Source organism: Alligator sinensis, unplaced genomic scaffold (assembly GCF_000455745.1).
Source record: "Alligator sinensis unplaced genomic scaffold, ASM45574v1 scaffold377_1, whole genome shotgun sequence".
In the NCBI taxonomy this organism is placed as follows: domain Eukaryota; kingdom Metazoa; phylum Chordata; order Crocodylia; family Alligatoridae; genus Alligator; species Alligator sinensis.
Genome location: NW_005842047.1, coordinates 2,519,172 through 2,532,058, shown reverse-complemented (window position 1 = coordinate 2,532,058; position 12,887 = coordinate 2,519,172). Strand labels below are relative to the sequence as shown.

At 37.6% G+C, this 12,887-nt stretch overlaps 1 protein-coding gene across 1 annotated transcript in view; it reads left to right on the top strand.

Moving 5' to 3' along the window:
- Positions 1-12,887, top strand: part of LRPPRC (leucine rich pentatricopeptide repeat containing) — a 166,692-nt gene that overhangs the window by 28,282 nt on the left and 125,523 nt on the right. The window contains exons 12-13 of the mRNA XM_006022845.3: positions 8,307-8,422; positions 9,052-9,145. Of these exons, the coding sequence (XP_006022907.2) occupies positions 8,307-8,422; positions 9,052-9,145 (210 nt within the window). The remainder of the gene's footprint in view (positions 1-8,306; positions 8,423-9,051; positions 9,146-12,887) is intronic.

The window sequence follows — 12,887 nt, the reverse complement described above, 5'->3', positions numbered from 1 at the left end:
TAGGGAAAGTGATGACAAATTGAAGAATTTGCCGAAGAGGAAAAAAATGAAAAGGATGTGCTTTTGGAGGAAGGTTGAAGGTTAAATAGCTTTTGAGGGGAAGGAGGTATGTATAGCAGACAACCAATATTTGAAAGGTGTCAAAGAGATAAGAAATATGTGTACCACAGCTTGGTGGGAGTTTGTTACTAATATTTACAGTAATGGAAATAGAGAAAAGTTTTTCCTAACAGTGACCTCATTCTGTTGTCCCAAGGAAAGTCAGAACATGAAGGATTGCTTTAAATCACTAAATATAAACCTTTGAATTTTAAATGATCATTTCAAATCCATTTATGCTTGCATTTTTTCCAGAAAGGGTGCATTTTTACTGGTTTACATGATTGGTAAAACATACATATTTACTACTAAATAGAGTTTTATACAGACTCTCTTTAGAGGTTACATGATAACAATATGTATTTATTTAAACAATTGTACATCTTAATATTCACTTAAGTTCACTAAATACATTTTATATGCTGCTGAGTGTGACTATTAACAACCTTATGTTTTTGAATACATAAACTTTCTATTATCAAAATTCTAAATATGCATTAAACGCAAGTGACTAGAATTTAAGTTCCTACTTGCCCAAACCTTTGAAAATGAGACTGTCTCCTAAGTTACTCAGTCCATCCTTCAGTCTTAAATGTAATGCATCTCATCACTCTTTCTTTTCTTTTATGTTCCTGAGCTAAAGAGAAAGACAAGCTTCCTTATTTTTTCAGTTGCCAGTTGATTTCCTACCTTTTAAATGTTTTAGTCCAAATGAAGACAATATTCTTTATGACTCATAGAAAAGAACAATAGCTGTCAAAAGCAGGTTTGCCATTTTAATAAGTTCTAGTTATTGGTGTTTAGAATGCCTGCGATAACTTTCCCAGTCTCTTGCCCACAGTGGTATAGTTGCTGGGTTCCCCAAAGGATTATAACTTATTGTGCCATGTTGATAAACCTGGATTTCAAATTTAGATACCTCTTTCCTGATTTGTTCTTTACGTAGAAAAGTACCCAGCTGGTAACACAAAGTTTTTTTGATAGAGGTTCATTGGTTCAGTGTATTTATTTTTTATTTAAATGTTTTAAGAAATTATCATGCTTGTGCCTTAACATCTTTTCTACTAATTTTAGATTTAATTTTAAATGGGTTGTTTTTAAAAGAAAAAAAGGCAAAATTTTGTTCATTTTAATTTTTAGTGTCTTTTTTATCAATCCTGAATGAGGAGCACCTCACTGCTTCAATTATATAAAACCAGACTGGGCAAATGTTTGAATACTCTGTACAGAACTATCTGTATGAAAAGGGTGAGAAGCTGATTTTCATGATTTCATGCATTGAACCCACTTAATAAGATGTTTGTATTTTATGTGCAAATAAATCAAAAGGAGCATGCATGTTACACTCCAGTTTCTACTGTAATATTCTATATTGATGTAAATGCAGAATTAGACTTTTAGGAAGGGGAATGTGCTTCAGAAGTTTAAAAAACATTGAAATGTATTGGGCTAAAATATTAAAGGCATTGAAATTCATTGTTTTAGTAGATGAAATAGGCAAGTGTAAGCTAGTTTTCATGATATGTCATGGTTGGATTTAAATTGTATTGGTACTTCATAACTTGCATAGTCTAGTAAGCTTTTGCCTAACATCATTAAATCTTCCTAAAGCCAATTAAAAAAAATCTTCACACTTCTATTTCTGCTAAAATCAGTTGGCATAAAATACTACTACTACTAAAGTACAGCCTACAAGGTTCCTTTTTCTAGTAAAAAATATTTTCAATTTTCCTGATGCCCCATTATTAAAAAAAAAAAAAAAAAAAAATCACTAACATGATCTTTCTATAGGGTGATAGTTAGTGGTGGTCCATAGGAAAATTTGATTATAATATAAAAAGAGTTAACAAATATTTTTTGTATGCAGACTTCCCCAACAGAAATGTTTTCAATGTGTTAAAACGTATGTTCACTTTTCAAACCAGGAATTTAAGGAATGTTCCAGGTTCATGATGATTTAGATATTGGTTTCACACCCTTTTTAGGCTTACAGCATTCCCCTACAACTTTTCTGATTTAGTGGCACCTCATGACCCAGCAGGCATGTGCAGGGGTACATTGAAGAACAGCTGCAGCAGGAGGAGGCTCTTCTGTCTGCATTAGGTTTATCTGATACATCTAATGCAGGCAAGTATACCGCTGCCCTTCTCTCAAGAGTGGTGTGGTACTGCTACAGCCAGATAAAACTGTTCCACTCGTCTGCTTCCAGGAGGTGCATGTGGGGCTAGACTGGGAAATGGCTGCGTCAGGAAAGTGCAGATAAACAGGCTGGAGCACCCCTGCCTGTTGTATCCTATATGCTGTTACATGTAGCTTTCAGGCAGAGCAGAGCTAGGCATGTTTGGTCATGCACCCTGAGCCAACCACTTTAGCTTTCGCCACCGGTTTTAGCTAAGGACCTGCTGTTCAGGGCCCTCCCCTCTGTTGCAGCCGAGTTAGTCTATAGCACCACAAGACTACCCTGGGTTTGTAAGAAATGAAAAACAAAACAAAGTTCAACAAATAAACTGCCACTTAGCTTTTCTCTGGCTCTAGGTCTCTGGCTTGCTAGGCTTTTCCCAGGCTTTGTTCCCCACCTCACCTCATCTCTTTCTTTCAGAAGCTTTGAAGAGAAGTCTGTACAAACAAATAAGAGAAGACTTGCTCAGAGCCCCTCCTGGCTGCTGCTTGACCTAGACATTCCTCAGGCTCAGGGCAGCCCTATTCTGCCAATGCCCCGAAGCATTCTTTTCATCTCCACCCTCCCGCTCCCCATAAGAGTTCGCATGGGCCAGCTCTTCTTCATTCCCTGCACCTGGGTTAGCTCCCTTGCTTGGGAGGCTTGCTGTGTTCCCGGACTTGGATCACCAGCAGGGATCCCAGGTTTTCTCTGATTACCACCCCCCCACCCCACCCCCCCAATTTTCTGATTAAAAAATATAACCCAAAATCTACATTTTTCCGTGATCAAAATGAAACACCGCTAATGTATAGATCTGTTTGCGTGCATGTGTGTATGTGTGTGTGTTAGCGGTGTTTCATTTTGATCACAGAAAAATGTGGATTTTGGATTACTTTTTTAAAATCGGAACATTGGGGATTTTTTTTCATCAAAGTAAAACAGGGTCCCTGATCAGCCTCTGAGTCCCTCCACATATGGAGTGGGCATGGGGAATGCTTCCAGGGTGTGGGGCTGCTCAGGCTCTTCACAACCCTAGTAACAGGGTCAGGCCCTGTTACACAGCCACTCCCCTGTCTGGTCTAGAAATGGGGGGTGTGGGGCAGTTTCCTTTGGCTGTGGTTGTGGTGCTCTGGAGCCTCGAAAGGGTTTGTAGTGGCCCCCCCCAGCTGAGGTTGGGGAATTTCCTTGTGTGGACTTGTGAGGCTGGTGAATGTCTCTAAAAAACAAAAAAACCTTTTTCACTGTCAGAATTTCCACTCAGGGAATTAGGACTACTTTGTTAGTGGGTCCTTCCATTTTAATAATACTTCTCAAAAAAGTTTGATTCTCCAAAGCAGAAGTTAAAATAATCCTGCTAGAAACTAATGGAAAACAAAAAGTTTCAGCATTCAGACAAGTTCTAAAATTAAAATATTTTAAGAACTGGCTTAAAATATATCGTATTGAAAAGTTATAGTTTTCACTATGTTTAAGGTATAAAAACTTCATTTCTACATCAATAGTCCAGTAGTCAAGTGATCTTCTATTAAGATTAATTCTTAGTGAACATGTCAGCCAACACGTGTGCTTTACTGCATACTGGTCTAATTTACTGCGCAGTAAAGCGTCACTGTCTATGCATGCCTGGAAATTGGGCTGGTGTTGACTAATTTACAGTGCCATCAGATAATCCCCTCAGACACAGGTACTATCCAATGATGAAATAAATTACTGTGCTTAAATGCATGTGTAGATGGTGACATCAGGATTAGTTTACTCCAGCTCAGATTGCATCGGAGTTTATTCTGTCACATTAATGGCATATGTTGACGTGCCAAGTGCGGGTTTTAGCACTTTCTTGTGATTTCCCCCCCCCCACCCCCTTCCCTTTTTTGTAATTAGAAATAAGTATTAGGGTATATTTTGCAATATGGTGCAGTTTCCTTTTCATGGACAGCCTGTTTCTTTTTGGCCTGTTAAACCCCCATCAGATTTGTACCAAAGAATCAAATGTCCCAGGATTAAATCTGTTTGACCTCTTTGTTTTATCTGCTCAATATCTTACACTCAGTGTTTTCAGACCCTATTTATGACCAGTCAGTAGGCAGGTGAGTGGAATGTGTAGTACATTTCGGGTATTTAATGTTGATGAATTGGTTGTTATACTGTTACTTAAATGTCATCTCTTTCACTGAGGCCTGACTGCAGTTTAAGTATATATTCTGTCTTTAATCCAGCCAATGTACAAATTAAAACTTCATGTCATTTAACATATTTAAAATAATAAAATCAACCTACATGAAATAAAGAAATAGTTAAATGACACTCAGGTGAGTTTCTGTATTAAAAGAAAACCCATACAAAAATCCTTCATGTTTCATTGCATAAGCTCTAGATAACATCATAGACCCTGTTAAATGCTTACCTGCAAGTCTTTACTTTTGGGCTTGAGACTAATCCTACTGACTGCACTGGAAGTATTTGCATACTTAAAGTTATGGCACCTAACTTCTGCATTCTTGGTGTTTGGGAGTCTAAAAGCAGTCAAGTTGATGGTTTTATACTTGTAAGCTTGTAGTAATTCATTATTATAGTTAAATTGATATAAATATCGTCTTTCGAGTTTAGCAAAATCAGCCATATACAATTCGCATTGTATTCCACAAATGCCTTCTTATAAAAAAAAAATTACTTGTATTGACCCTTAATAATTACCAATTTTAAGAGACTCAAGTGAAAAATGAAGAGTAGAATGATTTAAATGTCTTAAACATGATACTTAAAATACTGAAGAGACATTTTGTGTAAAACTTTCCTTTTTGAGGAAATATAGTTTATTGACCTGAGAGCTGGCTAACACACACCACTAATTGTACACGTATGGTTACATTTTGTCTCAGATTCTTAGACTTTATTTTAACCAGTTTTTTATATATAATGGAGAAGCCTGGGTAGCTCTTAGAACAGGGGTGTCAAACTCATCCATCACTGCAGGTTAGATCAGGCCCACAGACCCCCTCTCCCTCAGGATAGCTGATCTGGCAGCCATTCTAGCCTTACTGGGACTGTCTGGCATGGATCCTGGAGTGACTGGAGCAGGCACTGTGTGCAGCGCTGTCCAGCCAGAGTGGCATCTGTGCTGCACATGATCAGAGATCCTGGTATTTTCGGATTAAAGAAAAATAACTATGTATTATCCATATATTAGTGGTGTTTCATTTAAAACACAGAAAAATGTGGATTTGGGGTTACTGTTTTTTAACTGTAAATTGGGGATTTTTTAAATTTTAAATCGGAGAAAACCAGGATTCCTGGTGGTCACTGCCCTGTCTGGACTGAACCACATGCAGTGCCACTTTGGGACATGTTGCACGCAGTGCCTGTTCCAGCTAGTCTGGGATCTGTGGTGCTCATAGATGCTGCATGGAGCGTGGGTCCTGGACTGGCTGGAGCAGGCACTGCATGTGGTACAATCCTGAAACTGCTCTAGTAAGGAACTATGTGCAGGTGCTGGTCAGCTGGTGCTGCATGCAGCATCTGTTCCAGCCACTCTGGGCCACTCCAGGATCTGACACACACAGCACAGGTACCAGACCGGCTGGCGCAGCCAGTGGAACAGCTATTCTGGCGGGGGTGGGAATAGGTCTGTGGGTCCAATCCAGTTCCCAAGTCAGTTCTGTACCACAAGCAGGCAACGTGCCCTGTTTGGTTCTGATCAGACCTAGGGGTACACTGGGGGCTGGATGGAGAGGCTCTGTGGGCTGGATCTAGCTCTGAGTAATAACTTTGTCTTACAGTTTTATGAATGGTGTCTAGGGGATTTCTAATAACAATCATAAAATGCAGAAATCCTAGCTGATATATTTTTTTTTAGTATATAAGAAGTGATCTGAAATTAGTATCCTTTCATTTACTGATGTTTTAGTAAGCCTGGTGTGTATTAAGGAAGAAGGCAGGGTAGATTTGCACCTTTTATGGACTAACTAAATTAGAGATGTATAGCATAAGCTTTCGTAACTTCCTCATGCTGTGAAGGGACTGCAGAGCAGAGCTACTAAAAAGAAAGCAGCATTTAGAATACAAAGGGTAAGGAAGGAGGAGGAAAAAAGAGGAGATGCTGCTAAGAGGGGCAAGGTTGGTAAGAGAGAAAAAGAAAGCTTTCAACCTACTGAGGCACATCCAGTTTATAAAAGCAAATCCAGGAATTGGACAAGAATCTGTAGTCTCTGTTCAGACCATACTTAACACAGTCCATCCTGTGGGTGACTTCTTGTTCCTCAGTTTCCTGTTCAGATTCTTTTTTAAAGTTTGTTGTCTAAGAACAAACACTCTGAGGTCAGCAATAGACTCTCCAGGGATTAATTTCCTGATTTATTTCCTGTGGGGAGGGAACAACTGGACTTTCAAACATTTAAAACTATGGACTTCTTTGGTCCTATCCTATGAAACTCATCAAGAAAACAAAATAAAAGAAGCCTTTGTTTTCAAAATTGGAGAAGCCTGGGTAGCTAGAAAAGAGATGTGTGTTGATCTTTTTACTTAATTGAAAAAGTGGGTGTATAAGAGAGCTCATGAGAATTGTTGTGTCAATGCTACTAGCATCAACCAGAAATAGGGCAGCAGGTGTTATGCAGTCTTCCATTCAGATTTTTTGATGGTTCATTTTAATTTTGATCTGCAACAGCTTCAGTGTTCTCCTAGCTCATTTGCACCAAACTGTGGGATGATTTTTACAGCAAATGTCTATCAGGGACTTTGGAGTGCTGAATAAACACATTTTACACTCTAGTCGAAGAAAGAGGCTAGGGCACCTAGTTCAGTGTGGTACCTAGTTTCATGTATAAACCAACTATCACTTGTAATATTGACTAGACTTTGGGGGGAGTGAGGGTGGGAACAACTGTTTTACTATAACTGTGGCTGGGTTCTTAATATATTTTCTGACAGCCTGCAAACATAAAATAGAAAAGCTGTCAAAATTTGGAAAGTATCGAGCAAGACTGACTGACTTTACCTACTTCTTTGTTCATAATTTTGCAGATTCTGGGCCAAAATTGGACAGAGTTTTGTTTAAGGCACACTTAAGCAGATGATGCGACTTTAATTTAGTGTGACTTGCCTGCATGTATTTTTAAGTGCTCAAAGGGAATTCACATTTGATTATTTGCACCATAGTGCACTGCATAAAATATTCATGGAAGTGTCACTTTTCCATAGGTGGCACTCCAGGGCAGAGACAGGGACTTTGGGAAACTTAACAATTTTAAAGTAACAAATATGAGAGGCAAGTTGAAAAAAGCATATGCTACTTGGAACTGGTGTCCTGCAGCAACTGACACATCATCTTTATAGCAGTAAAAATTACAATACCTGTATAGTTTTTGACATGAATCCAGAGTTGGCTAACTAGGCCTAATGTGATGAAACTAAAGTTGTTTTTCAGATTTCTGAGAAAAGGGTTGAAGCCACTAAAGCACTGAAATACCCTTTGAAAGATAAAGCAAGATAAAAATGTAAAATTAATTTGTTTTAATGTCAGTTTTTATTAATATTACTCCTGCTTACGTAGTGCCAACAGCATTGAATGAACTACATGGTCAGTTTTAGTAATAAAATATTTACTTTAAATGAATGTTTGTTGCTCTTTCAAATTTTACTTTTTAGTATGTATTTAGCATAGGTGACCTTGATACATTTTGTCAAAAGGCACTCTTCAGTGAAAATTCTAGATACTGTAAGGTGCAAAAATTGCAGTATGAGTAGAGGAAGCTTAGAAATTAGCCTAAGTATCTGCCTACAAACTGGGTAAATTGTGCAAGATGTCTAAATGCTCAGTTTGTTTTCATAACTGTTTTTTCTTGGGCAAATTTAGAAACCCTGCTGTTGAAAGACTCTCGCTTCCCAGTAACACTGAAGGCTGAGAAGCTTAGGAAGTTTTGCAACAAATTGGATTACTAGCCTTTGCTTTGATCCCGTATACATTTGTTAATGCAGTTGAAAATTGTTTCCTTATTTAGTTAATTACAAACATTATCTTGGTATATGATCTGTATCTTTGCTTTTGTAGGTACTGTTGAAGTCCTCAAAGTAATGCATGAGTTGGGAATTAAACCTACTCTGCGTACCTATGCAAACTATGTTTTGACACATACTGATGTTCAGACTTTCTCTGCCCTGCTACAGGTGAGTTTAAATGACTAACTTTATGAGATCATGATTTTATGCCTCAATTATGCAGCTCCTCTGAATGCTGTACTCTGACTCCAGTTTTGCTCCTGATCATGTGTGTAGTACAGTCAAGCCTGTTTAAGTGTTTTTCTAGGGTATCATTGAAAATGTAGTTTATATTGCTCATTTGCCCACTTATCTCCTTACCACTTTTCATGGTTTCCCTCTCCCAAATGTTGGAACAGTGTGTGTTTTCATAAATGCATTTTTCCATTTCTAGAGACAGAAAATTTGTAAGTACAGTATTACTGGGTAGCTGAATCAGTAGCTTAGTCATAATTTTTTTTTTAGTTATGCCCAGAATGTAGGGTCATAGAATTTTTTTTTTTCTCTTTCAACTTTTTTCCCCTGCTGGATGTTTGAACCCTGTCCAGAAGCTGTACATGTTCTGGTCATTTGACTTTGGCCAGCTACTTAATACCACAGAGGGGCTTCTTACGAGACCTGTTGAAATCCTGCTAAAAAGAATTATTACAATACGGGGCCCAAAATAATCTTTAGTGTAATATGGAGTTAGGAGGGGAGGACTGTATTTTACAGTATTGTCATGTACTAAGGTATCTTGTAATTGTCTGTATCTATAGGAAGCTGGCTGTACGCCTAATAACGACTTGCTCCCTGTAGCAGAATTAGTACATGAACTACAATTTGGAAAACTGGAAAATGTTTTAGCATTATGTAAGTATCTATTGAACTTGGATGTCCTTGTAACAGGTATAGATATTTTGCATTTAGACTGAAGTGGTCTTTGTATGCATTTAGACCTGCGTTTTAAAGACGGCTAGTTGTGGGGGCATTGTTGCAGTTTTCTCTTTTGAAGCTCCCAGTTTCTTGCAATGCATTAATTTTTTTACGCATTTTTTTTAAATGTGAAGCCCCATAGGCCCTAGTTTGTATACATACAAATATGTATGTAAAACTTATCATGTGCCACTATCTGCAGCACCCACCTGGTATTGGGAGGGGGGAAGTGTAAGGGAAAACTGGTTAGTTACGCCCTGAGATTTGCAATGTCTTTGGGGCAGTGGCTGTTTCTTTGTTCTGTGTCTGTACAGCTTCTAACACAGAGGGCTCCTGGTCCATTATTAGGGCTCTTGTGTGCTATAATATTTTATTATTACAGATACAAATGAATAAAAAGCTATAATATCAGTATGGATGTTTTTCATTAGTATTTGGGAATTACTTTAGGGGTCTTCTTTCCTCAGTCAGTAGGAATTGCAGGTATAGACCTGACAAGATAATCAAATACTGGACTAACAAAAGCACAGTTTTTTTCTGAAGCAATGGCTTTTGTTGGAAGAGTTTGAATATTTAAAGGGTCTAATCTTGCAAAAGATAACATTTGCTTAATTTAACAAACTCTGTAGGTTTACTAAATTAGGTATGTGTTTGAGTTTTTTCAGGCTCAGAACGCAAATACAGTTTGCTTAAAATTTTCACTGAAAAAAAAAAAAAGACACTCAAGTATTTGTTATTTAAATGGGACGCTGGTAGGTCAATTGGCCCTAGTGAATGACTTAGCAAGCAAATTTCAACAATCCCAAGATAGAAAATTACTTTCAACATTCCACTTGAATTAAATATCTCAGAAATCATCCTTCTGCACTTTGCCATCTGAAAAATGTACAACTGCATAAAGACTTGAAAGTCATATTGCCTGGAAACTTAACATAAAGAAACATGAAGAAGAATTATTTTTCATTGTCTACAATTAAAAAGAAAACATGCATAAATAATGAAAAGTAAATCAAGGAATAAAACATTTCAGTTTTTATAACCAGTACTGATTTTTTTAATAATGTTTTTTTATTTAATCAACATCCCTTTAAAATATAATAACAATATATTTGCAGACTGAAATTTTGTAAATTCTCATCTAATTAGAATGTTGCTGATACTGCTCAAACGTATAGACTTTGTCATTTTTTTTAGAAATAATTGCTTCTAACATTCATTTTAATTTGTACCATCTTTTGTTTGTGCAATTTAATAATACTTACCATGCAAAATGTACTTTAAATGTTTTTGAAAGAACAGCTATCAGGTTGGATCAGGAATATCTCAGCTACACAGATTTTTTTGGTAATGTGATTTTTTTTTTTCTTTTTTTCTTTTTTTTTTCTTACCTATGGAAGCAAAATTAACTGTCTTGTTTTTCTACTTTGGCTATAGTGATCACTTCCTTAAAATGCCTATTAACATCAGACTTGGCATTGTCACTCATGAAGTCGTTATAAGTAGAAGATTATTTAGCCAGAGACTTGCCCATGTAATGAGTTTTTCAGATTTTGCAGTACTGTTCCATTTGTCATATATGGGGTTTTGTAAATGACGTGAATCACAAACCTTTCCTTTAAACTTCATTTCACAAGAGTAGTTTCTCTTTGAATTCAACACAGGGCTCTACTGCTATATAAATAGTATAACAAGCAGTATTGAATGCCAGTAAATCTCATTAGCGCTTAGAAAATAGTAAGATGCACATATTAAATCACTGAATCTTTGGCTTTGCTTCTTTGTGCAGTATTACAAGGGGGGAGTAGTAGATGTAATATGGAAAATAGTTCAAGATTTTCTCATTAGTGCAACTTGCGGAGGTGAAGGTTGGGTATTAATGCTGGGTGCTATCAAGGTTTATTGATTCTGCTTCGCATCCCTTATGTTTAGATTTCTGTTACTGACAAGATGAAAACTATGAAGCATCAGCTGAGGAATCTAGGCACATAAGGCAGAATACATGAGAGCTGCTTTTTTCCCTTTATCATGCCATTCCATTCCACTTCATTGTCAGCCTCTTGATTTTCTCAGACTTGTTTGTTGCTAAGGAAACCAGGTTGCCAATTGTCAGCAGCAGCTGCTGAGCATACTGAGATATTTTATGCTTGTCTTTTTATGAGCAAAAAGTTTAATATACCCCTAGAAAAACATTTTTATTGGACATTTCATAAAATCAACTTTAAAGGTGATCTTCCAACTAAATGTTTCAGCTTTTGGATTAAGTGCTGAATGTTTGGAAAGAAGTAGGGGCATAACAGTATTTGTGCCCCTTAATTTCTAGGTCCTGAAAGAGCATTTCTCTTTTTTACTTTCTCATGAGCCATAGCCCTTGTTGAATATCACTAATGCATGTGGCCTTTGCATGGGGTTAATTCCATTTCAATATTAATCCCAAATCCTTAAATACATACTTGAAAGGCAACATATTAGACAGATATTTTAGAAAATTGAATCGGTTTCATACGAGACTAAATGTACTACTGCTGTTCAGTAGTTTGCTAGTGTCTTGTTGGAGTAGGAGTATTCTGGAGGATAGGAGAAACAGCAAAAGACCAAGAAAAGGAGTTGTAAAGAAGAAGAAATTGCAGTTGTAAAGGAACCCAAAAGAGACGCTTAATTCTGCATAAGTCTTTGAATTTTCACCCTTATAGTTAAAAGTAAGAGACAAGATCATTACAGTTAAAGGTCATTAAGGTATCAAGGTTTTTTTTTTCTCTCTGTTTTTGTTGGTTCGGTTAGTTAATCAGACAATACTTTAGATACCAGATATTACTAATGTTACTGTTTCCTTTGCATAGCTATTTAGTTTTTTGTTCTGATGGGAGGAACTTACATGAGAACAGTAGAGAAAAACATTTTTAAAGACAAAAATACATGATTATAAAACCCCCAACACTACTTGGCCTGCTGAAGAGCAGGTTTAGGACTGGAAAGAACATAACTTTTTCTAAAATGCACTATTTTTCAAGTTCTTTCTCTTGAATTCTGTGTAGATCCCCCAATCTCAAATTTCATTTTGAGATTGAAGCAATTTTCCATCTTGTTGCATCTGGTATGCCAACCTCAAGAGCAGTGGCTTTCATAATTTCTAAATTCACAGAACCCTTTCTTACCGCTTCTTCTGCCACAGAACCCTTACTGTGAACTGACAGAGAGACAGATAACCCAGCCCAGCAATGGCAGTGTACCACCTCCTGGCCCACTACATCAATTACCCCGACCTCTGTGTAGAACCCCTGATGACCTATTGCAGAAACACATGATTTTGTGGAACCACAAGTTTGAAAACCACTGCTCCAGAGCCAATCTCCTATTAGAGGTGCATCAGTACATCAGTCTATGTACTGATAAACATTTCGGTAAATGTTCGGTGCCAATAAAAGGAATATTGACATTATTGGCAATTGGCTTCTTTTGGCTGATGTGGCTGATAATGTCGCCGATAAACGCTGCGTGCATGGGCAGCCACAGCACACAAGCAGCCAGCCGGGCAGCTTAGAGAGTAGTGTCTGGCTGGTAAGTCCGTTGGGGGCCGGGGGGCACAAATCAAGGCTCCTGCAGTGACGGAAGGAGTGGGGATGGGGCTGAATGTGGGGCAGACCCACAAGCGGTTCATCTGGGGGGACATGGGGAGGGGCAG